At 44.0% G+C, this 22010-nt stretch overlaps 1 protein-coding gene across 2 annotated transcripts; it reads left to right on the top strand.

Moving 5' to 3' along the window:
• Window positions 1-541: 541 nt before the first annotated feature.
• Window positions 542-21843, top strand: LOC139288611 (segment polarity protein dishevelled homolog DVL-1-like). Of its 2 annotated transcripts, none has more exons than XM_070909940.1 (15): window positions 542-821; window positions 5798-5867; window positions 8322-8443; window positions 10999-11117; window positions 14896-15034; window positions 15809-15902; window positions 15994-16063; window positions 16187-16326; window positions 16855-16931; window positions 17529-17596; window positions 17750-17827; window positions 17975-18109; window positions 18730-18897; window positions 19018-19233; window positions 21323-21843. In XM_070909940.1, exons 1-15 carry the CDS (start codon window positions 652-654, stop codon window positions 21841-21843), a joined length of 2187 nt encoding a protein of 728 aa, XP_070766041.1. In that variant the 5' UTR covers window positions 542-651. The 2 variants fall into 2 exon arrangements, with proteins under 2 accessions (XP_070766041.1, XP_070766039.1); XM_070909938.1 differs by having other exon boundaries at window positions 17750-17863; window positions 17939-18109.
• Window positions 21844-22010: the final 167 nt, after the last annotated feature.

Genomic DNA, 22010 nt, shown 5'->3' with positions numbered 1-22010 from the left:
TACATTTGTCAGTTATCCAAAAATAGGTCATCATATATTTCAGGCTGTAAAAAATATTTTTCACCTTAAATAAAATGTTGGTCTTTGAATGTATTTAATTGGATTGCATTGAACTGACACAGTAATACTCCACTGTGGTGTAAAGTAGTGATAGTTAGAAAGACAGACAGCAGTGTGCAGGCCTCACGAAGCCAGTCCACTTCCTCTTTGTTCCATGTCACGTCTGTACAGTACAGCGTACAGTACCAGTGTGTTGTATAAGACGGGCGTGCAGGCCTGCGCACAGCCCAGACACGCCACTAGATGACAGCACTGTCTAACCAATTAGCTTGTAAAAAAAAAAATAGCAATATTCCCAACTCCATATCGCAAGGATGTGGACTGTCCCTTCCTGTTTTAGTGCCGAGAGAGCCACCGTACCGACTCACACTGGAGCAGGAATACAGGCACTCTTAACGCGATTATGTCTGGATTTTCGCTGTGTTTGTCAAACACACGGAGCTGTATTTTCCGTCGCGGGGTATACTGGTTTATGTATTAGGGAATGCTGTTATGTTATTCTACGGGTAGCTGGTAACATAGCAGGCCTGTTTATTGCGCTGCCAACCCTTGTTCCTTTCCTGTGTCAATGATTGTCCTCCCCTCACTCTCATGGCGGAGACTAAAATAATATATCACATAGACGAGGAGGAGACTCCTTATCTGGTCAAACTGTCCGTTTCTCCAGAGAAAGTCACCTTAGCGGATTTTAAAAATGTCCTCAACAATCGACCGGTCAATAGCTACAAATTCTTCTTCAAATCCATGGACCAGGATTTTGGGTAAGTGGCCACCGTCTGTGATTATTATTAGCCTGTCCGTCTGGTTCACTTGCTGTTTATTATTGCAGTGTGTGTGTGTGTGTGTGTATAAAAAGCTTATTACAGGCCGTGATATAGGCAACATCAGACGATGCTGGCTGCATGTGTGCAAACTACAGTGCCATGTCTGTCTCCATGCTCCTGGCACCTGCTCATTATTACAGGCTACCCTGTGCGCAGTGGAGGAGACACATGAGTGTTTGAAGTGAGACCAGATCTGTCCAGAGCCCTAATGACGCAGCCCTGCATGTATTACACAGAGCCAGACCCCCCCCCCCTTGTTAATGGCAATACATTAACCCATATTAGTGTCAGTATATTAACCATGTGGAATATAAATGTGAGACGAAGTGTCCACATGTTTAAGTTCTCAGGTTTAGTATTGTCTTGTTTTGGTTCCCCTGGGCCTGGTTTTATTGTAGCATGTTTTTTCTGTCAAGATATGACCATTTAAACAATTTTTTTATCAATATTTTCATCCACTTTTAATAGCCCAGGAAGTTGTCTTTCTTTACAGACACACACAATGGACTGCACGTGAATCAAGCCAGCGGTTGTGACTGTTAGACATAAAATCATGTAGCCACTTTTGCATTTAATTGTCCCAGAGGGGGAGATCTGTCAAACAGCACTACGTCCTCATGATCTTGTTTTTCCAATGAGTATTATAAATGCTTGTTTGTTTTCCTGAGGAATAATGGTAGTTTAAATGATGCACACTGAAGGGGCGATTGTTTTGCTGTCTCATCGCGTCTCACAGTCCACCGGTTATTTGGTCAGGTATTTAAACATATGATATACAGTATTGTCATTTACTGTCGTCAGGAGACATTGAAATGAATGATTAAACCAACAGTCATGTTTTAATCCCTGATTATGTTTTAGCATTGGCATATGGATCAAACTACACGTCATGTGAAAGATTTTTCTAATTGTGGACTAATTAAGTAGAATTTGTCTTTCCAGTAACTCCTTTTTATAATTTGTCATTGTGAATTTTACCTCAGAAAGTCACAGGAACTACTTCCTCTATCCACTGGATACTGGACTTAAGGAATAATAGAAATACTTCCTCCCTCTTTCTGTCTTTCTTTTCTCTCTCTGTTCCTCTCTTTGTAATCCCGTCCTGATTTTCAGGATTTATGCCAGGTCTACAAAGCTCTTCAGCTCTCTTGGTCAGCGAGAGCTTCTTGTATCAGGCCTCTTGCTGAGGGTGACATATTTGTGTCAGTTCCTGTGTCTCATTCCAGTCTGAACAGTCATACATGGGCCCACACGCGTTAATATCTAGCACTGTAATCCCAAACATGATTGGAGGAAATGCAGAGGCAGGCAGTGTCTATAGAGCCAAACGTCATACATTTCCACTGCAGCCTGACCCTGTGAGGGAAACTGGCTCTTCCTGGTGGCAGGCGAGGCTTGGTGCGCTGCTTTGTCCCCCAGCCCCGGCTTCCTGCCTCTGTTGCACTGCAGGCCGGGCTGCTCACTGGGCCTCAGGTGATCGACAAGCAGATTATGGAAACAAACAAAGCATGTTTGCTTTCTCCACATGGAGACGTGGCTCCTCGTTGCTGAACACACCGCCAGAGTAGGCCGACCGGCTCCTGCATGTGCATCAACAAAACATGTTAAATTATGGTGTGAATTGGACATTGTCAAATGACTATGTTTTCACATAGAGCGGTTACACACAGATTAAAAAGGCATCTCCATCAGCATTCACGCGTTTGAGTTAAGGTTGAATATTCGGGCTCTGTGAGTGCCGTATGGTACTGGCACAGTATGGAAGCAAACCCAGTCAAAGGCACAGAGGATAGCAGCGCTTTGTGGTAGCCATGCTGGCTGTACTGCATTCACACAGACAGTATGGCTGCTGGAGAATTAGCTAGGGAGGAATAAGACTGCTGAGCAGAGAGGGAAAACATCAAATCCCTTGCAGTTATAGACAGTGTTTGAAATGTAAATGAGCAGTCAGTGCGAGGTTCTCTGTAGTGGACCCCCTGCTGTGTAGGAAAAACCAGCCATTTTCTTATGGGATTGCTGAACTACATTTGTGCTGGCAATATCAGCTCTTTAAGCAATGGCCACAAGAATCTGATAAACGGTTTGCCCCCAAAACGCCCCAGTTTACCGCAGTGAACATGTCATTTCAGTTCCCTTTGGAACCGTATGGAATACATGTAACCTGTGGGCTGTGGCATTTCCATTCACACAGAGCGCAGCAAATGAAACGATCGGAACGATTCTTTGTGCACATTTCATACCTCCGTTGGGGTTTTTTTCTTCATAATATTCATTCATTCATCAATATTCATAAGACAGGAAACTAATTGAGGCTGGGTTGTTTTGAAGCAACCCACTTGGCTTTTTCTGGGACTTCAAGGTGATGATATGGCATTTTGTCATTGCCACTGGTGGTGAGTGGGTTTGAGACCTCACTATAATGCAAGTCACAGAGGCACTCTGGAGCTGAGGACGCAGCCAAGCTGAAGGTCTGAAAGAAACAGTCTTGTTTGTGCCTTAGAAATCAGGGGGGCTGGTAGGGGAATCTTTCTTCTGCTGAGGAAGTGATGCTAAGCCCCTATAGGACAGAAATCTGCAGCTCTTTTGCACAAATGCACCCCTGCCTCACCTCACTTGTTTTTGCTGTTTGAGGATTTTGAAGGTTATAGCTACTGCAGTTGTGTGTCATAGCATTAACAACAACTCATTTCACTGTGATAATCACTGTTCAATATTTGTCATATGGTGAATAGAATAGGAACTAAAACATCACAAGTTTGTTATTATGATGCACACGGTTACAGCACTAAATGTGACATCAACAGTATTCATGCTATTATTAACAGCTTTCTAGATGGTTAAAGTTGAATTTAGCTGTTAACTGAGTCAGTCTCTGTGTCATATTGAAATCTATCTATTCACATTTGTATTTGACTACAAATGTTTTGCTTCCCTGTTTATACTATCATTAGCAGCAGCCCACCGAAGTCCTTGGACTGCTGGCCGGTGTTGGCTGGCTTCTCCTGCCCCTGGTTTCTGGTTTATGCTGTAACTACCCAGCCCTCCTCTGTCTCTCAAAGCATAAACAAACACTTCTAATCTTTCCCAGCTACACAAATATCCCCGGCAGTGGAATATTCAGCGATCACCAGGCTAAATCTCATGTCATTATCCTGTGAAATCTGTTAAGACCTATTTAAACTGTCTGCTCTAAGAAGGCAGATCTGTGACAGCAGCCCACACCAGACACATGCTCCTCTAAACAGGGCTTATGGTTTGTGTGTGTGTGTGTGTCCGTGCTTGTTCAGTGTTCAGGGTGGAACTAACACTGCTTCTGATATCAGATGGAAGCTGAAAAGAATGCAGGCACCATGGGTATTTTAGCACATGTTAAAGACGTCATCTGTTATGAGTGGAATTGTTTCTTGCTTCTGTTGGTTTCAGTTCGTATAACAGACAGAGATATGTTTAAAGGATTTATTTTGCTTACCAGTTCTTTCAGAAACTCTAAAAATACACTTACATTGGTGAACTGTGTGTGCGCCAGTGAAACAGGCAACCTAACCCCTGTCGCACATTAGAAAGGAGAAGCATTGCTGATATTTTATTTGTGCGGGCCACTCCCACATCCTCACAAGTCACCTTACAGCTGGTCATGCAGCTTGAGAGAGAGGATGCAAACACTTCCTAGCCCTCAACTCCCTCCCTTTTCCTCCCTGAGGTGGAACAGGCCACAGCAGCAGACTCTGTGGTCGTCAGTTCCAGCCACAAGGCTACGTTATCTCCGTCCACCACTCCCAGCAATGGAGCTCCCAAAGCAGCAGCGCGCACAAAAACACAACTAGCTTGGCTAATCATTTCAGTAGCGGGGAAGTTCTGGCAAACAAGAAGTGGGGGTGGGGGGTTGGGGGGGTGCTGTAAAGTCACTGTCAGAGACACCCCTGCGTAAAATCTTCATAGGCTTTCCTGCTGCTCTCAAGTCGCGCCTCTCCCTTTTCATGTACTGTGTTCAAAGCCAAGAAGCTAATGTGGGATCTCCACGGAGTCTCAGAAATGCTTATTTGTACCAATTCTGGGAAAATCCTTTGCAAAACAAACAAACACTGTGCACAAAGACATCCAGGGAGTTATAATGGAAACTGGTAAATATATCAGCGTGTTTTAGCCCCGTGTGTGTGTGTGTGTGTGTGTCAGTGTGTGTGTGTCGACTCCTCTCCTATACCCCTCGGCTAGCTCCGGGCTTGATCTACACGAGACACGAGCCTAGCAGGTGTGGTGACTGGCTGCTGCTGAACTGTGTCCCAGCAGGTCAAAGGGTAACTGGGAGGTATTTTTGTAGGGAATTTACAGCCAAAGACGAACACACTGAGGGAGGCTCACACACTAGATCACTCTATTAATACACACTCCTGTGCCTTGATGCCCTGTTGCCGCAGCTCTGACACTCACACATAAAACATTCACACAGACATATCTATCTATCTATCTATCTATCTATCTATCTATCTATCTATCTATCTATCTATCTATCTATCTGTCTGTCTGTCTGTCTGTCTGTCTAACAGTGAATCCTTGTGAATCTTGCTCACCTGTGCAGGTTTACTATTAGACCAGATTCATTACTGATTTATGGCCCTATCCTTGCCAGGTTGAGCGGCCCTTATCACATTGTTGTGCTTAGTGTTACTGGACAGACACCCATGATGTCCATAAATCACTGATAGAGAGTGATTGAGAGTGTCATCGCTGCTGCTCATTGAGCTTACCAAGCTGGTGAAAAATGTGACTTACAAAGCGTGAATGTCTCTCAGTAAGTGTCAAACTAGTCAGGGAAGGGAAGTGTCTCCAGGCTGTGCCGTGTTGTGTTGTCGAGCTGAATCTGTGTCCTTCCCCTGGTCGGTCAGCCTGACTTTATCTGTCTGCCTCTTCCCCAGGGTTGTCAAAGAGGAGATTTCCGATGACAACGCCAAGCTGCCCTGCTTCAACGGGAGAGTGGTGTCCTGGGTAAGTGAGATGAATGCTGCCCCTCTCTCCTGGCCGTGCAGCCTCAGCTCTTTAACCAAAGATATGTGGAGCACTCCAGGATCATGTAAATGTAGCCATGTAACGCCTCCACACAGCTTTTCAAACACTCTTCACCTTGATCTCACTGCTGTATTGTATAGGTGTGAGTGATTCCATTAGATGTTAAACTTAGCTACTGTTACAAAATACAATCAGAGTTTGACTACTGAAACAGGAAGTATCACACCATCTAGTGTAGCCTATCTGCTGTCTGTTGATAAACTATCAACTTCTATATCTTTAAAGTGGTTTGTAATTATGGAAGATAAACAGTGGACAAGTATGTTATATCAATCTGTCATGTTAGAGGAGGATTTAAATTGATATTGATTTTCATAAATATTGATGGAAGACTAAGAGCAACAATCCAGTGTATAAGTATTGTACTTTATTGATCTCTGAGGGGAAATTCATTATTATGCTTGCTCCAAAGGGAGGTCAGAGGTCAGAATCAGTGACACAGTAGAGTTGTTGAGGACCGTCTTGCTCAATATCACTTAAGCAGTGTTGATGCTTACAACTGGGCTTGAAGCCTGTACTTGTGTTTAAATATACCTCACCGCTGCTCAAAAACAACCAGAATCACTCCAGACACTACACCAGTTGTTCACAATTTTCATTTTAACATTTGCATTCAATTTTGCACACAACGTTCCCAGTACATAACTTTGTTTTGTAACCTTATATCAGTGACTTGTAATGTAATTAGCTGAAGTATACTGTTGTGGGATTCTAGGTGTATTTTGGCTGCTTCAAATAATATGAATTTCTTGTTGATGAAAAGCATTGCTATCGGCACTCACCTGCTTGGTATTAGATTGAAACCAATCAGCATTTCTTTGAGCTCCATTGACAGTGACAGATCTTTGCACCACTTGCTGCTTGAGAGTTATGCCAAGCGTGAGCTATTATTTCACCAATCTAAGCTGCGGCATAACTGCATATTTAATAACAGGGCTTTTGATATGGTGATTTTTTTTTTTTATTATTGCTTTTTTCTTCTGTTTTTATATATTTAAAAACAAATTTCATTTTGATGTAAATGTTGCCTCATTTTTATGTGATGAAACTTTATTTATAACATGCAATTGAAAAATGGAAATGAGCTAACCTTGGGGTACCCTTTGCCCAACCTTAAGGCACCACTTCAGTACAATAGTAGCTATCATGGTTGTTAACTTTGGGCTGTGATCTTGTTGTTAAGGCAAATGTAACTTAGGCCAGTTCTTACTGTAAACAGACTAGAGAAACCTGAGAAATACTTTATTGTTTGTGTGTCTTCTTCGATTTCTTTTTACAAATGTCCACTATTTAAAGTATGAAGGAACTGTGCAATCTGCTGTATCAGTATGGTGGGTGATAGTGACCATATTAAATATCGACCAGACATGACCGATCCATATTAAATGCAGTTTATTCATTGATGTCATTGTAAGATGTTGTCTTTCCACCATCAGCTACATTCATTAAGTCACATCAGGTTGTCCACAGCTCTACAGCAATCCCTGTCCTCAGTTACCATACATAAAATAATCCCAATGAGCTCCACACATTGTGGTATACAGAATTTAAATTTGGGGAAAAGAGAGCACTTTGGGAGAGAAAAGGTCAGATCAGTGCATCCCTAAAAGTATGGAGTTATTTTTCCTCACAGAAAAAAAGTATTATTTTTTTTACAAGGCAGTTTTCCATAAAACTGGAGAACTGAGGACCAGAGCGAAATCTGCTCATTCCTAATGTCTTTCAGACAGAAAGCCAGTCAGCACTCACGCCAGACACAGCACGCCGACACAGAAGGTGATGGAAAATGCAGAAATACTTTCACTCTTTGAAATGCAGCAAAGAAAAGGGGCCCACAGGGTTCACTTAAGATACTAGTGACACCACAGTGACACCTGTGAATCCCAAAGCTCGCATTAGGATAATCATAGCCCACATAGTTGTTAGTCTTTCCGCGGCTGCCTGCTTTAACTTTCATTATTCTGTCTCAGATGAAAGGAGAGTTGTTGTATCTTTGGGTCATCGTACATCATCCTTTGAGCTGACACTCAACTGAGTAAAAGCAGAGTGGTCTTTCAAGTGTCTATGTTGCTTGCCGTGTTTCTCAAGTTGTTGTTATGCGAAGCCACCAGTCATCTCTAGGCCTCTTTGCAGCATCTCATTTCATAGCCTTTCTTCATGTGTACTTGTACACAAGATGTGCCTGTCTCTGGTGCCAACATCACTGTGTGTGTTTATCTTTGAGTGTCGCAGAGTCTGTTGAGGTTGTTTTTGATCCTCTCTCCACTCACTATGGGCCCTATATCATTCAACAAAATATTTATTATTGTTTGTGTTTCTCTCAGAGCTGAATGTGTTCGGTGTTTAACGAATCGTTCCTTTTCTCTCACTCAGTTGGTCCTGGCAGAGAGCGCCCACTCTGATGGAGGATCCCAGTGCACAGAGAGCCATCCGGAGCTGCCCCCTCCTCTAGAGAGAACAGGGGGCATCGGAGACTCACGCCCCCCCTCCTTCCAGTAAGTAGGCTGATTACTGCCTGTCATATATGCACAATTACACACACATAGGCACGGAGGCAGATGTATTCAAGCACACAGTCCTGTGCACTGGGTGACCTTTTTATTTCACAGCGTGCCATATGTGCTCATCAGAATGTAGAAAGCTCATCAGAGAGATTTGTCATCATAGGCTTGTATGGGAGGTGTAGGTGGTCTATGCGCCTGTGTGTGAAGTATGTGTTAAAGCTGAAGTGTGGGAACACGCATGGGTGTGAGTATTTTTCCCACTTGCATGTGTATGGTCCCTCTCGCCCACTCCACCAAGGAGTAAGGCGTTAGTCTGCTTATCGATGTAAACGTGATGCGTGTGCCGCCAATGCTGCTGATTCTTGAAATAGCTTTCACGGCATAAACATCTTCAGGCAAATACTGGCACTTTGCGAGGCCCATTGTATTCAGTCACTGAGAGCATTCATCCATACTCAGTTAATAAAGGCATATGTGGCCCTAAAACACATCTGTGCCTAAAAGCTCAGAAATGGAGATTTTCTCGACAGCCTGGTGACTGTTACCTGAGCGCAGACTTTGACTTCAAACTGGCAGATTAGAGAATATCACTGCACTTGCTACGGAGAAGTCCCAAGCTAAATATAGCTAAAAGGGCTTGGGGCATTGGGGGCGAGGGTTGTTGCCATTACAGCGCTACTGCAATATAGCTGAGGCTCTATATTGAGAACATGCAATCTGTCATGTCTCAGTGTATCTCTTTATCCAGTGTTTGACATCTCAGCTCGCTTTTGCCCTCCATGGGCTGCTCCCTGCTGTTTGGCTGTCAGCTGTCCTGATGATTTTATTGTTCCCGGCCAGCGTTCACCAGGACTACCGCCACCTTGTGGAGCAAAACGACAGTGTGCCGACCCCCCTTACCTCACGTCATTTCCCCCCGCCCCCTCTCTCACTCTCCCTTTCTCTTTCCCTCTTTGAGTCAGACAGGCGGGCCTTTCTCTCAGAGTGGTGAATTCCCTATAGCGAACCTCCTCTCTTTCTGAAAATGAATCCAGTCTTCCACCCTTTACCTCTGTCTGTAAATAGCTAGAATATTATTACCACTTCATTTTCTCTTTGTGCTTTATTCATGCATTTCATGTGTTTGTCGGCTTGAATGGTTCTATTTGATGAGCACACAGAATAAGTGTTTTGGGCTGAGAATGGACACAACTGATGTGTCTCTGCCTGGTAATCCGGATTAACGGACATTAAAAGCACCCATCTCCATTTCCCAAGAGGGAGGGGGTGGCGATTGGCAGCAGAGGGGAGGGAGGATTGAAAGGGGGTGGCATTTGTTCACAGCTGCAGCCTAGCGCCTTGGATAATCCCCCGCCCCCCCCCCCCCCCCCCCTCTCCCAGATCAGCAGACCTGCCGCCCGGCTGGTCAGCACCCATTGACAGCCTGACAGACAGGCAGTCACCACATCAAACACCACACTGCCTTCCAATCACTACCAATAGAAATGCATCCAAAATATGCATCTTCAGTAATATCTGAACACGTGCACTGACCTGCGCTGGGAAAGCCCGGCCCAGGTGCACCCATTAGTACTCCGTAGCAGAAGCGTGTAAGCATGCCTCATTGAGCACTTTATCCCGCTGAGTGAACACAGCAGACACAGCATCCTGTCTGCTCTTGTGTTTTTAATTTGCATTGATCATCCACACACTGCCGCTGAACATTGTTTTTAACCAACTGCAGGATGATTTTGTGTTTTATGCCTCTTTTGTTCTGTTTATATACAATGAATATGACACTGTTTGTATATGAGCGCTGCCATCGGTGTGCATGAATGCATGCACCTGCAAGTGCAAGTGCAATTATTTATGCAGGTGTAAGGTACATGTTGCACACATGCCTAAGTGTGTGTGACAGACTGACAGGGTTGAGTAGAGTTCTCACCAGCTTCAGGTTTCTTAGGTGCCCGGTGGCTGTGAAGGTCCCTTAACCCTGGTGCCTGAGGCCACAGCGTCTCCAGCCCTCTGACAGAATATCTGCCCTCCAGCCCCTCCAGAACCCCCAGACTCCTCCCAGACCCCAAGTACACAGGCCTGCTTATTGCTCAGCCCACACCTGATCTACCACTTCTCGCTTTTTTATGCAATCTGTCATTCTCCCCTCTCTGTCTCTCTCCCAATCATGCTCCAGGCACCATCTGGGCTTTCAATAGGTCTCATTAATGCCAGTATTGTCCAGAATGGCTCCCTCTCAGGGTATCTGGTCATTAATGACACTTAGTGAAAAACACATCACATACCGCAGAACAATGAAACTGCTATTTTGGCCAGGGGGATTGAATTTGAAACAGAGGCATAATATGAGTTGCATATTCCCCTCAGGCTGAATGGCAGGCAAACAGATATTATAACAGACAGAAGTATATTGTAACTGGGGATTATGTTCAGGAGTGTTGGTCACAGGCTGGCTGGAGAATTCATTTGAAAGACTTTCTGTGTGTGTGTGTGTGTGTGTTTTGGTACATCATTATGAATCTGACTGAAGTTTTCCGATGTGTGTATTGCAGTGCCAATGCGGTGAGCAGTCGAGATGGCCTGGACACCGAGACGGGTACAGAGTCTCTCCTGAGCCACCGCAGAGAGCGAGAGAGGGAGCGGGCGCGGAGGAGAGCTCGAGAAACCGAGCGTGAGTATTATCAGCCAGGAACAGATGGATCCTAAAAATGCAATTATCTTGTCATTTTGAAGTTATTATATTTCGGTGCCTCTCACTCAACGCTTAACTGTCTTACCCTGCTCAAGTCACTCACAAAAAAAAAAAAAAAAAAAAGTGGACAGACAGCAGTCATGTATGAAAAAAAGGCCCTCAGGGATCACATGGTGTGTGTTGAACCTTAGCAATGCGAGACCAAGAAACACGTAGATATTCGAATTCTTGGAAGAGTGAAGAAAGTAAGAAGTGAAGTTCACTGTATGTCAACGTTTCTGGAATTCACTGTCTTGCCCAATAATTGTCCTTCCTCTGTTTCCTGTGTGCGGCTCAGGTTTATGGTCAGAGGCTGTTTTCCACTTGGTAGTCACACTCCAATGTTGTAGAATGATTATACCCTGTCAGAAGACACTAGTGTTTTGTGAAATATCAGAGGAAAGTCTTTTGCAGCTATTGTTGAGATATAAATGGATCCATCTGCAGTCTACCTGGAAAAGAAATAGTTAGGATCTTGAATTTAAAAGCCCCTGAAAACCGTTATCAAGTGCGAACACATCTGTTTTATTATTTTGCCATTTTGACAGCAGCAATTTCTATTAAAATCACTTTGGTAGGCGAGAGACGCCTTTCTTCCTGCTCCTTCAAAGGACTTGCTCTCCTTTACAGGCTCAATGATTTTAATGTGAGAGCCAGCCAGGCAACATCACGTCTGCGCTGTCCACAGCCGAGAACAGGGTATACTGATGCTGCAGGAAAAGGCGTGTTCTGTTATCGGCAAAATCATACCTGCGGTATTTTGAGTTATCCGCGTCCTTCTATTCCTGCCCTCGCCACACAGACATTTTGGCAGAATTAGTTGCTTTTATGGCAGGAAGTCATAAACCAGCAGCTTCTGATGTTCACAATCTGCTGTTGTTTTTACTCGCAGCAAATCCAGTTGTCTCCCTCGCTCTGTTTCTCCTCCCCTTGTCCTCTCTTCTTTGCGTTCTGCGCTCCAGGCTCATTATGCAATTAGTAGCGCAGAATACAGCGTCAGGTTGAGATTGCAGAAAAAAGCTGTAACTGTCTCGCATGCTAGGAATGGATTTAGCTTTATCCCAGCAGAGTAATTGCATAATCACATGCATTGATTTCATCGCTCTTGTGCATCTTGTGACTGCGCTTTTGACTTGGCTCAAGACATACTGCTGGCGCTCACCGCGTCAGATCCACTGCTGCTAACTGCCAACTGCACATCTGTTGTTTTGTGGGTGATGCGGAAATACCTCCAGCCTAATGAACTTTGCGTCTGTCCTCCATCCTCCTCTGTGTTTACTGACACATATATCATACAGACGACAATAAATAGAGAATTGCTTAAGGATCATATCGTGTATTCCTCTCCCTCCCTCTCTCTCTCACACACACATATACAGTCTTTCTTCCTCTGTTTCCTCTCCTGGCATCTCCTCGCCTGCTTGTTTGTTAGCTCTAATTAAGTGAAACCATCAGGGGAATTGGGTAGTTCGCTCCTGGTTTACCGGCAGTTTCGTGGCTCGTAAATCTAGCAAGAAAGCAAGAAATAATGTAATTCAATTTGGCTGTGTTGGCTCAGTGGTTGCTGTCCCAGTCACATGGCCTGGATGTAAAGACATATGAAGAAGGAGACAGTAGCCCCGCCTCTTTACCTGGCAGCCTGCAGCATCAGCAGCAGCAGGAATTCCCCCGTCACCTTATACACACGCTTCAAGTGATTTTGTCTCAGTGTGAATGCTAGCTGTTTTACAGTGATCAGTTAAAGTGTTCAGCCCTGGTAAACATATCCCTTCTTTTTTTTTCTGACTGTGCTGCAGCGTTTGAGAATGAATGGATGAATAATGCAGCAGTTGAACGTTTTAGGAGGGTGAACAGGTGTAGGATGGAGTTATGGGGTCTGTTTCAGGGCTTCCAGGTGCTTTTACATCTTAACCTGTTGTAAGACAAGACTCTAATATTCAGTTTTTACATTGTAGCAGAGGATATTTAATACCCCAAAAGAGCAAAAAAGCATAGCCATTGCATTAAGCATTATGCTGTTCAGCGCTGCTTGGATTTCAAGGTTGAGGTCAAAGACGACATGGCTAAGCCAAAGCACTTATGCTTGTATTAAAGTATTAACACAAAGCACTAACACAGCTGGTAAAACTGTCCTGAAAAGTATCCTCAGATCCTTTTTTGGTGATGCGATGCTGCTAGAAGTATTTGGGCTTTTACTAACCTGATGGTGTTGTCACCTGAGGCAGAGATGGGAGAGGACAGCACATCATCTCAAATCCCATATTATCTCTGTTTTGGAGAATCCCATCATCTGATTGGTCAGAGACAGATTAGCAGTCATTCTATAGTAGTGTGCCATGGGAGGGAGGGAGGGAGGGAGGGAGGGAGGAGGCAATACTTTCTCCCGACTCTCAGCTCAGTTTATCTGTGCGTCGGATGAAGGCACGCGGTCGGCTGTGGTGAGAGGGATTTGTTGTGTTATGTCCGTTGATGATATTTGACATTTGAATATGTTACATGATACACGTGATTTCTCTGTGTGGTTAGGTTAATGCTCGTATTTTCATTCCAATGTCATTATAGAAAGTTAGTTAGAATAGGAGGGTTCGTGTTTTGCAGTGAGGAGAGAGATTTATTGTTCTTGTTGGGAGCTTTTATAGGGTGATGTTGTTCATGTAATGTTAACCCACCGGTAGAGAAATATCCGATTTAAATGGTTACACATTGACTTTATCTGATGAGTGAATTATTTATTTATTTAAGATCATAGTTAACAAAAATGTTGTGAAGAAAATGTGTGATTTTCTTTACAGCGTTTAAAATGTCACAACTTTTGAAAAGGTCATGATTACATTGTGTACAAAGTTTCACATGTCTAGTCAGAAGATGACTCACTCACTTCTTGTTTCCTCACTGGCCACTCTCTACAGAGTATCTTTATTCTTATTCCCTATTTTTGGCACTGCCTCGGCCTGCACGGGCGGAGCAGAGCATAAAGGCGCAGTCTGCCTGGGTGAACCTGCACACTTTGTTTTGCTGTCTCTGGTGTGGCAGTCCTCTGGTGCGTGGGAGGAAACATGATTGAGTGAATCCTGACAGTGGATGTCCCTCTGCTGATTGAGTGTTTATGTGCAGTAGCTCGTCTTTCATAAAAGCACCCTCTGGGCGGAGCAAGCGATGGGAACTACCACATTGCTGGAATGTTTTGCTTGCTCTCGGCGAATACGCTGGCTGCCACGCCCTCTTCGCCTTATGAGACCTTTCCAGCCAATCCGCTGTCACCCTGAGACAGCACGGCCTCACTGGCAATGTACGTATGGAGATGGGCAGGGTGGTCGTACACTGCTGGGAATTTTGTATTAGAAGTAAATCTCCAGGAAGCTGTGTTCATTTTTCCACTTTGAATGATTATTTCTATCTTTTCAATATTCTACTGAAGCTGAAGTTAATTGTTGATGTTTTGTTTGTCACTGTCCTGTACTCTACCGTGGGGTCTGACTGAAATCCAAGTTTCGCTTTTCAGTTCATGTTTCCAATAATGCTAAAATCTTCCAGAAGCTCCTCTGTTGTTTCTGTCACTGTCGCTCAGATAACTATGATCTTTTTCCAATTCCACCACTCTCACTAGCACTGATTTTCCTCCCCTCCTGGCTGCTCCCTCTCGTTCTGATCTGACCTCGCGACGAGCAACGCGGCCCCCCCGTCTGACTCACTGCTGCTTTGCTCTTTCTCTCTCCAGTCCCTCGCATCAACGGTCACTCGAAATCAGAGCGCACTGCAAGAGACTCAGCCATGGGTTACGACAGCGCCTCAGTAATGAGCAGCGAGCTGGAGTCCAGCTCATTTGTTGACAGTGAGGAAGACGAGGATGCTAGCAGGTAACATACTGCCTCACATCAAGATATATTTCTGCTCTATCCAGACACTCAGATCAGTAGCTTTTGTTTGTTTCTGAAACTATCGCTGTTTTCCAAAGAAGTTCATAATAAGAAAGAGAAACAATATCTCAGCAGTAAATGCCGTTTCTGTAAAGCACATAATGTTTGTTTTTCATGGAGATGTGAAATATTTTTCACTAACTAACAATTATTTTCATTATCAATTAATCTATCATCTTGAGTCATCACAAAATGTCAGATATTAGTAAAAAAAAATGCTTGTTGCAATTTCTCAGAGCCCAAGGTGATGTATTTATATTGCTGTTTTGTCTGTCCAGCAGGCACAGCAGCACATTTGTGAAGCTGGAATTAGCATATACATTTTCTTTCAGTCAAGTAATTGATTAATCAACTAATCGCACAGTATATGTACTGTATGTCTGCTTTTTTCAAGGTAACATAGAGTAACTTACAGACGCTCTGTTGTGGAAGCAACATGCAAAGGGAATAGGCTTAACAGCACTGCAAACTTGATTTGGATTGTTGTAATGTAAATGGCTATTGTATTTTACTGAAAATGTGTTCTTTTATTTCGTCTACCTCCTCTATAAACATCTACACAGACGTTTACACTGTAAACAAAATTAACATGTCAGATCATTTCTGTACAGTCCCCATAGTAGATATACCCAACACAAATACATGAACCACACTCTGCTTTTACTCTCTTTGTCTAATATCTAATTATTTCCCCACTCTCCTTCTGTGTTTCAGGCTCAGTAGCTCCACAGAACAGAGTTCTTCTTCACAGCTGATGCGCAGACACAAGCGCCGCCGGCGGAGGCACAAAGTGGCCAAAATAGACCGGGTGAGCACCTCTAAGCATAAGAAACAGCTGAGAGGGCTGATTGATGTAGACTTCATGCTTTACTTATCGTATCTCCTTCCTGCCTTTCCAGTCTTCATCCTTCAGCAGTATCACAGACTCCACCATGAGCCTCAACATCATCACCGTCACGCTCAACATGGGTAAACCTGACACTTTCATAAATATGATTTTTATTTTTATATATGTTTTAATGTACAAGCATGACTCTTATAATGTTTTTCAGATACTGTGCTCGTACTCATTCCCTGCTTTCTCCCTGACAGAGAAGTACAACTTTTTGGGTATCAGTATTGTTGGTCAGAGTAATGACCGGGGAGACGGCGGCATTTACATCGGCTCTATCATGAAAGGAGGAGCTGTGGCTGCTGATGGAAGAATAGAACCTGGAGACATGCTCCTCCAGGTACACTAGCAGATACTTCTTTATTTTTTTGTGTGATGAAAACACCTCTGCTGCAGCTACTTGTACAGTGTGAAAGTGGAACATGACACATGTATATATAGAAATACATATATGAGGCACGTATTTCTATCTGAGGTTTTGTGGCCTGTTAACAACCTCCACGTTGTATTCACTTCCGTTTCTAGTCTCTTTTATTGAAGTTGTAATTCTGCCTCTCCTTTTCCTTCCTGTTATTGCCTCTTTTTTGATCTCTGTGTGGCAGATCTGTAAAGCTACTCCCACTATAAAACACACCATGGGTGATTACAATTTGTTTGTGGTCTTATTTTGACTGTGTTTCCCATAGAAAGCAGCTTAGGATCTGCAGGCCTATGAGAGGTTAATGTGCACAGTACAAATACATGAAGACATTTGAGCCCCCTGGAGAGCTTCAAAATAATAATAATAATAATAATAAAACACATCGTATACTTTTGTAATGTAATTTGATGTAATGAGTTAATTATATATTTGTTGTCTGTCAACCAGGTGAATGATGTAAACTTTGAGAACATGAGCAATGACGACGCTGTGAGGATCCTCCGAGAGATTGTTTCCAAAACTGGGTGAGAACATACAGCTGATCATTGTGATTATTTAACTCTCTGCTGCAGAAGATTATCACATAGAGAGCATAACTTACTGTATGTAGGGTGTAATCTTCCCCTTCTGACTAACCCGTAAATCAGACGTTTGGGTATTCAAAGGATTTCAAGAATTAGAGGAAAGCCTATTGAGAAAAATCTTGACTGTAAAATACAAGCATATCCCTACAGTTTATCCATTGTTGCCAAAAGACTAGTGACTTTCTGAGCTGATGTCAGCTATTTTCTGGCCTCGCTCTCCTGCTGGTTATATGAGTTTAGAGCGAGCATTTACAGTACATACGATGCTGTACGCACTAGTAGTCTACAGTATGAATATGTGGATTATCTTGTGGAGTCATTCAGTGGCTCGTGGTGACGTGGTTAAGTACTTTCCACTGAAAAACACTGATGTGTTCTCAGTGGAACCGATGAATATCTGTCAGCACACATCTGATGGCTGTGCAATACAACATACTGTGGTCAGTAATGTGTAGGATGTGTAATGTGTCTGTTCCCGCGTCTTTGGTCTTTGAAAGATCTTTATTTAAACTGGTTTTCTATTTGCTTCCTCTCCAGTCCTATTAGTCTTACTGTTGCCAAATGTTGGGACCCGTCTCCACGAAGCTACTTCACCATCCCTCGTGGTAAGACAGACACTAGTGCTATGTCGCAATCACATGGATACATATCTAATTTTCCTCAGCAAATACATATTTTTTAAGTGATATTTTTATTACATTCGGAGCAATGTAAGTAATGTCCCTGTCAAAATTGCCTCACTTGTTTCTTTTGTTCAGCTGAGCCAGTGAGACCCATTGACCCTGCAGCCTGGATTTCACACACCACAGCCCTGACAGGACCTTACCCGCACTATGGTAAAAACAACCAACCACCACCTCCATCACACACTATGAAACATCCATTCTGTGGTAATTATGATAACCTTACAACATTTAAACAATTGATAAAGTTTTTTTCTTTTGCTTGTCAATATTTTCTCACAAACTCCTCTCCCATCCCAGAATTTGATGACTTGCCCCTATCTGCAAGTAAAACAGACATGGCAACCCTCGTCAAGGTGATGCAGTTGCCTGACTCTGGCCTCGAGATTCGAGACAGGATGTGGTTGAAGATCACCATCTCCAATGCTGTCATTGGTGAGAAAAGCTGAGCCGTGTGGGCACACACAAAACTAAAAGCAACTCTTTGTTTCATGTAGACTAAGATTTGGAGTTTTTAAAAGTAGTTTACTGTAAGTAATGCATGTGGGGGGGGAGAAATATGCAGATCTGTGTTGTATGTATATACTGCTCTGAACCTTGGTGCTGTCTATGAGGAATTATGCCCCTGTAACTCTTTAAAATGAACACCCAAAAAAGAAGATCAAATAAATGAATATGTTTATTTGCCAAGAGTGCACAGTTGAATTACAAATGTGAAATTTGAAACAGGAAAGTGATTAAATCTGTAATCGTCCATCAAGTCGTTTCTGTGAGGCAGTTTATTTCTCCTAAATACAAGAAATAACATCAGCGTTGCAACTCATTTAAGCAGGTTTTTAGTTTCCGTTTATCAACCACAAAGTCTGAGGCCTGAAAAGTATCATGCATAGTTTTGGTATTAACTCCACCAACTTTATTCTTGCTACATTGTGCTGCTTGTCTACATGCAGCTGCTGTGACCACTGTGGTTGTTGCGTATTTACAGCATTTAGCATCTGTGCAACACATTAGAGCAGGAGCCTACATGTCTGTGTGTGTGTTTGTTGCTGTGTCAGGTGCTGACGTGGTGGACTGGCTTTACTCCAGAGTAGAGGGATTCAAGGACCGGCGGGATGCGCGGAAGTACGCAAGCAGTCTGCTGAAACATGGCTACCTGAGACACACCGTCAACAAGATCACCTTCTCTGAGCAGTGTTACTACACCTTCGGGGACCTTTGCCAAAGTACAGCCACTTCTCTCAGTGTGTCAATAATGCAACTCCATGTGTATGGCTATTTTTTTTAATGAATAGAAGGATTGTACTAAATCTTTCCCTCTCTGGTTCTGTTTTTTCTCCAATAAGACATGGCATCACTCAATTTAAATGAGGGATCCAGCGGCGGAGGCTCTGAGCAGGACACTCTGGCACCACTCCCTCCAACCAGCAACCCCTGGCCCCTGGGCGGGCAGCCATTCCCCTACCCTCCCTTTCCCTCCGCACCCCCCAGCTTCCCGCCAGGATACTCAGACCCATGCCACAGTTTCCACAGTGGGAGCGCAGGCAGCCAACACAGCGAGGGTGAGCAATGACAAGGAGGGGCAAGACGGGCCTTTGAGTTTTCTATCAGCCTTTCGTTAATTAATGTGATAATTTGACTCAACATGCAACATGACCCTAATCTAAGTATTCCTGACATATGACATCAGTATTAACAAGTGTCTGATTCACGCTAATGTTAGCTTTTCTGGCTCACTGGGCAGGAGGTTGACATTGCATTTTTATTAATTCAATATGTGTATTCTAAAACGCGTCCTGTATTGTCAAGGTCAATCATGAGCATCTTGAGTCATGCAGCGGACAGCTCTGCAGTACTGGGTGTGTACACGAAACAAAAGAACAATTACAAATCGCCAGCTTGAAATGATCAACACCGAGTCCATCCCTCTCCATCAGTGCTCGAATGATATTTTGTTTTCATCTTGAATCAGAACGTGATAGTGCTTTGTGTTGCTGCTGCATGGGTTTTGATATCTGCATTGAGGGAGAGTGGAGAACCAGGGGGGTTTATACAGTACGTAACTGGGTGGCTGTGATAGTGTGGTTGTAGTATACGTTTTAAGGTGGTAATGTGGTAATGTGGTAAGTCACATGTTACCATCTGTCAGTCTAATTTTCATTGTTTTGAGTGATTCATCCAGACATCGTCATGTCTTGCTTTCAGCCGGCTGTCACTCTTTCAGTTGGTTCATGTGCAACCTTTGAAACGTGGAAGGACAGAGATGACAGAAAGATAAGAATAGTCATGTGATGTATTTTCTATGATTTCAGTTTGTAGTTTTTTGTTTATTTTGGTACTTGCAAACAAGTGTTTGTGGGTAATTATGTGTCTGCCTGCTTGTTTGAATGAGTGCATGTGTGCGTTTTTTTGCCTTTTTGAGGGGCAGTTTCTCCATAACTCGAAGACTATTTTAGTTGGATGACAAGGAAAAGATAAAAATTGGTGTAATATTAGTAATGAAGACACGGGCCAGGTGTACAGTAGTAGGGTCCATTAGATAGTGTGGGAAGGGCTGGGCTGGGAGGTGTGTGTAATTCTGTTGTTCCCTCTGTTTCTGCTGGGCAACGGTAGACTGAAGGAGGAGGTAGTCCCAGGACTCTGGGGGAACCGGTAAGCCTGCTAACCCCCTCCCCTCCTCTCTTTCTCTTTGCTCTCTCTATCTCACCATTCACCCTCTTCATCTTATTCTATTCCTCCTCTCTTTCTGCTCAACATTCTCCACCTATCACACTGTGGCTTTAAGGTTTTTTTTTCCCCCTCCGCCCGTCCCAATGCGTCTTTCTCCGTCAGTGTGTATCCTGTGTGTGACCCTCCTGACAGTCCATTCTCCCTCTTTGCACCTCTGGGCATGCATTCATACTGTGCTGGGAGGTGCATGATGCAGGATGATCACTCCGAGGCTTGTGCTATCATTCTCACTGATAGGGGGCGATCATGCACCACTTTACCCAGTACTGTTGGGCTCATTGCAGAAGGGGAGGCGTGGAGTGTGGTACACCTCTATCAGTATGACGCCACCAGTGTGCATTAACAGCATCGAGACCTGACACTAACCTTAAAACAAAATTGACACTCTGAATAACTTCCTAAAAAAAATCTGCTGTGTTATTCTGTATTATCCACCAAGTGCTGTGTAGTAGGGTCTTTCTGATGCAGGTGTATCATGTTTACATTTATAATCTGTGAATGTTTCAGTGTTGGTATGAATATTAGATCGAGCCCTTGGTGTTAGTTGCTGCAGGTGGAACTTGTGGAAGAAACCTTTGAGATAATCATGTTTGCCCTTGACTGTTGACTCTTGCTAGATTGCATAAGAAAATATCTTGTCACACGTTAAACAAAGTGCAGTAATGTACTTAATAGCATTAATACATTGTACTGTGGTGATCTTTCACTTAATAACATGTCATGTTATCGTCATGTCTGTTGCAGTTTATGAAGGCTTCATTCAGCTTTTATAATAGATTTTGTTTAATGTGTGACCTTCTGCCTCAATGATAATCAATAATCAGCTGCAGCTGATGAGCTGGAGCTGCTGACTGTGTATTTATTAAGTGTACTTGTACTGTGGAAGGACAAGCTAAAATGTCTGTTTTCTTTCCTCAACAGGAAGCCGAAGCAGTGGATCCAACCCCAGCGCAGGCAAAGGTAGACGCTCCTCCCCACAGGAGAAGGGTCAAAGGTCAACATGCAGCGAATCAGAGCCCCGCGTCCGTGGAGGGAGGCGCGGTGATAGGTCCGCAAGCCAAATGAGCCATCACAGCCACGCCGTCTCCAGTCACAGTCACGCCCGATCAAGTCTCAGCCACAGCCAGTCACACAGGAGTCACTCTCTCTCACAGAACAGCCACCCCTCCTTCACCTACAGCCATGCCCCCTTCACCCAGCCGGGGCCAGGCTCATGTGCTCACAGCGAGCGAAGCCATGCCTCCTCCTACGGCCCCCCAGGCTTGCCTCCCCCTTATTGTCTGGCCCGTCTGGCCCCCAAGACCTCTGTCAGCAGCAGTACGCCCCCTGGAGCCCCTCCTGGGAGAGAGTTAGCAGCCGTTCCTCCTGAGCTCACCGCGAGTCGCCAGTCCTTCCAGCACGCTATGGGCAACCCCTGTGAGTTCTTTGTTGACATCATGTGACAGGACAGTGCCTTTAAAACTCATCGAGCACAAAACAATTCTCCCCGAACCCACTCAGCCCCTCCTCTCAGTCCTCTCAATCTGTTGCCTCTGACCGTCTCTAAGTTCAGAATGTAGACACTGACTGGCCCTGCTATCTGTCTGTCCTTCTGATGTCTAAGCAAAGG

The sequence above is a fragment of the Enoplosus armatus genome, chromosome 8 (genome assembly GCF_043641665.1).
Source record: "Enoplosus armatus isolate fEnoArm2 chromosome 8, fEnoArm2.hap1, whole genome shotgun sequence".
Classification (NCBI taxonomy): domain Eukaryota; kingdom Metazoa; phylum Chordata; class Actinopteri; order Centrarchiformes; family Enoplosidae; genus Enoplosus; species Enoplosus armatus.
Note: the sequence above shows the minus strand (reverse complement) of the source record. Positions and strands in the feature narration are given on the sequence as shown.

Excerpts from the sequence above, each read along its gene's own strand:
- LOC139288611 (XM_070909938.1), top strand. The coding sequence starts at position 652 with ATGGCGGAGACTAAAATAATATATCACATAGACGAGGAGGAGACTCCT. Across the intron at positions 11,118-14,895 it reads GAGAGCTCGAGAAACCGAGC|TCCCTCGCATCAACGGTCAC; the intron begins GTGAGTATTATC and ends TTCTCTCTCCAG. Across the intron at positions 16,932-17,528 it reads GAGATTGTTTCCAAAACTGG|TCCTATTAGTCTTACTGTTG; the intron begins GTGAGAACATAC and ends CTTCCTCTCCAG.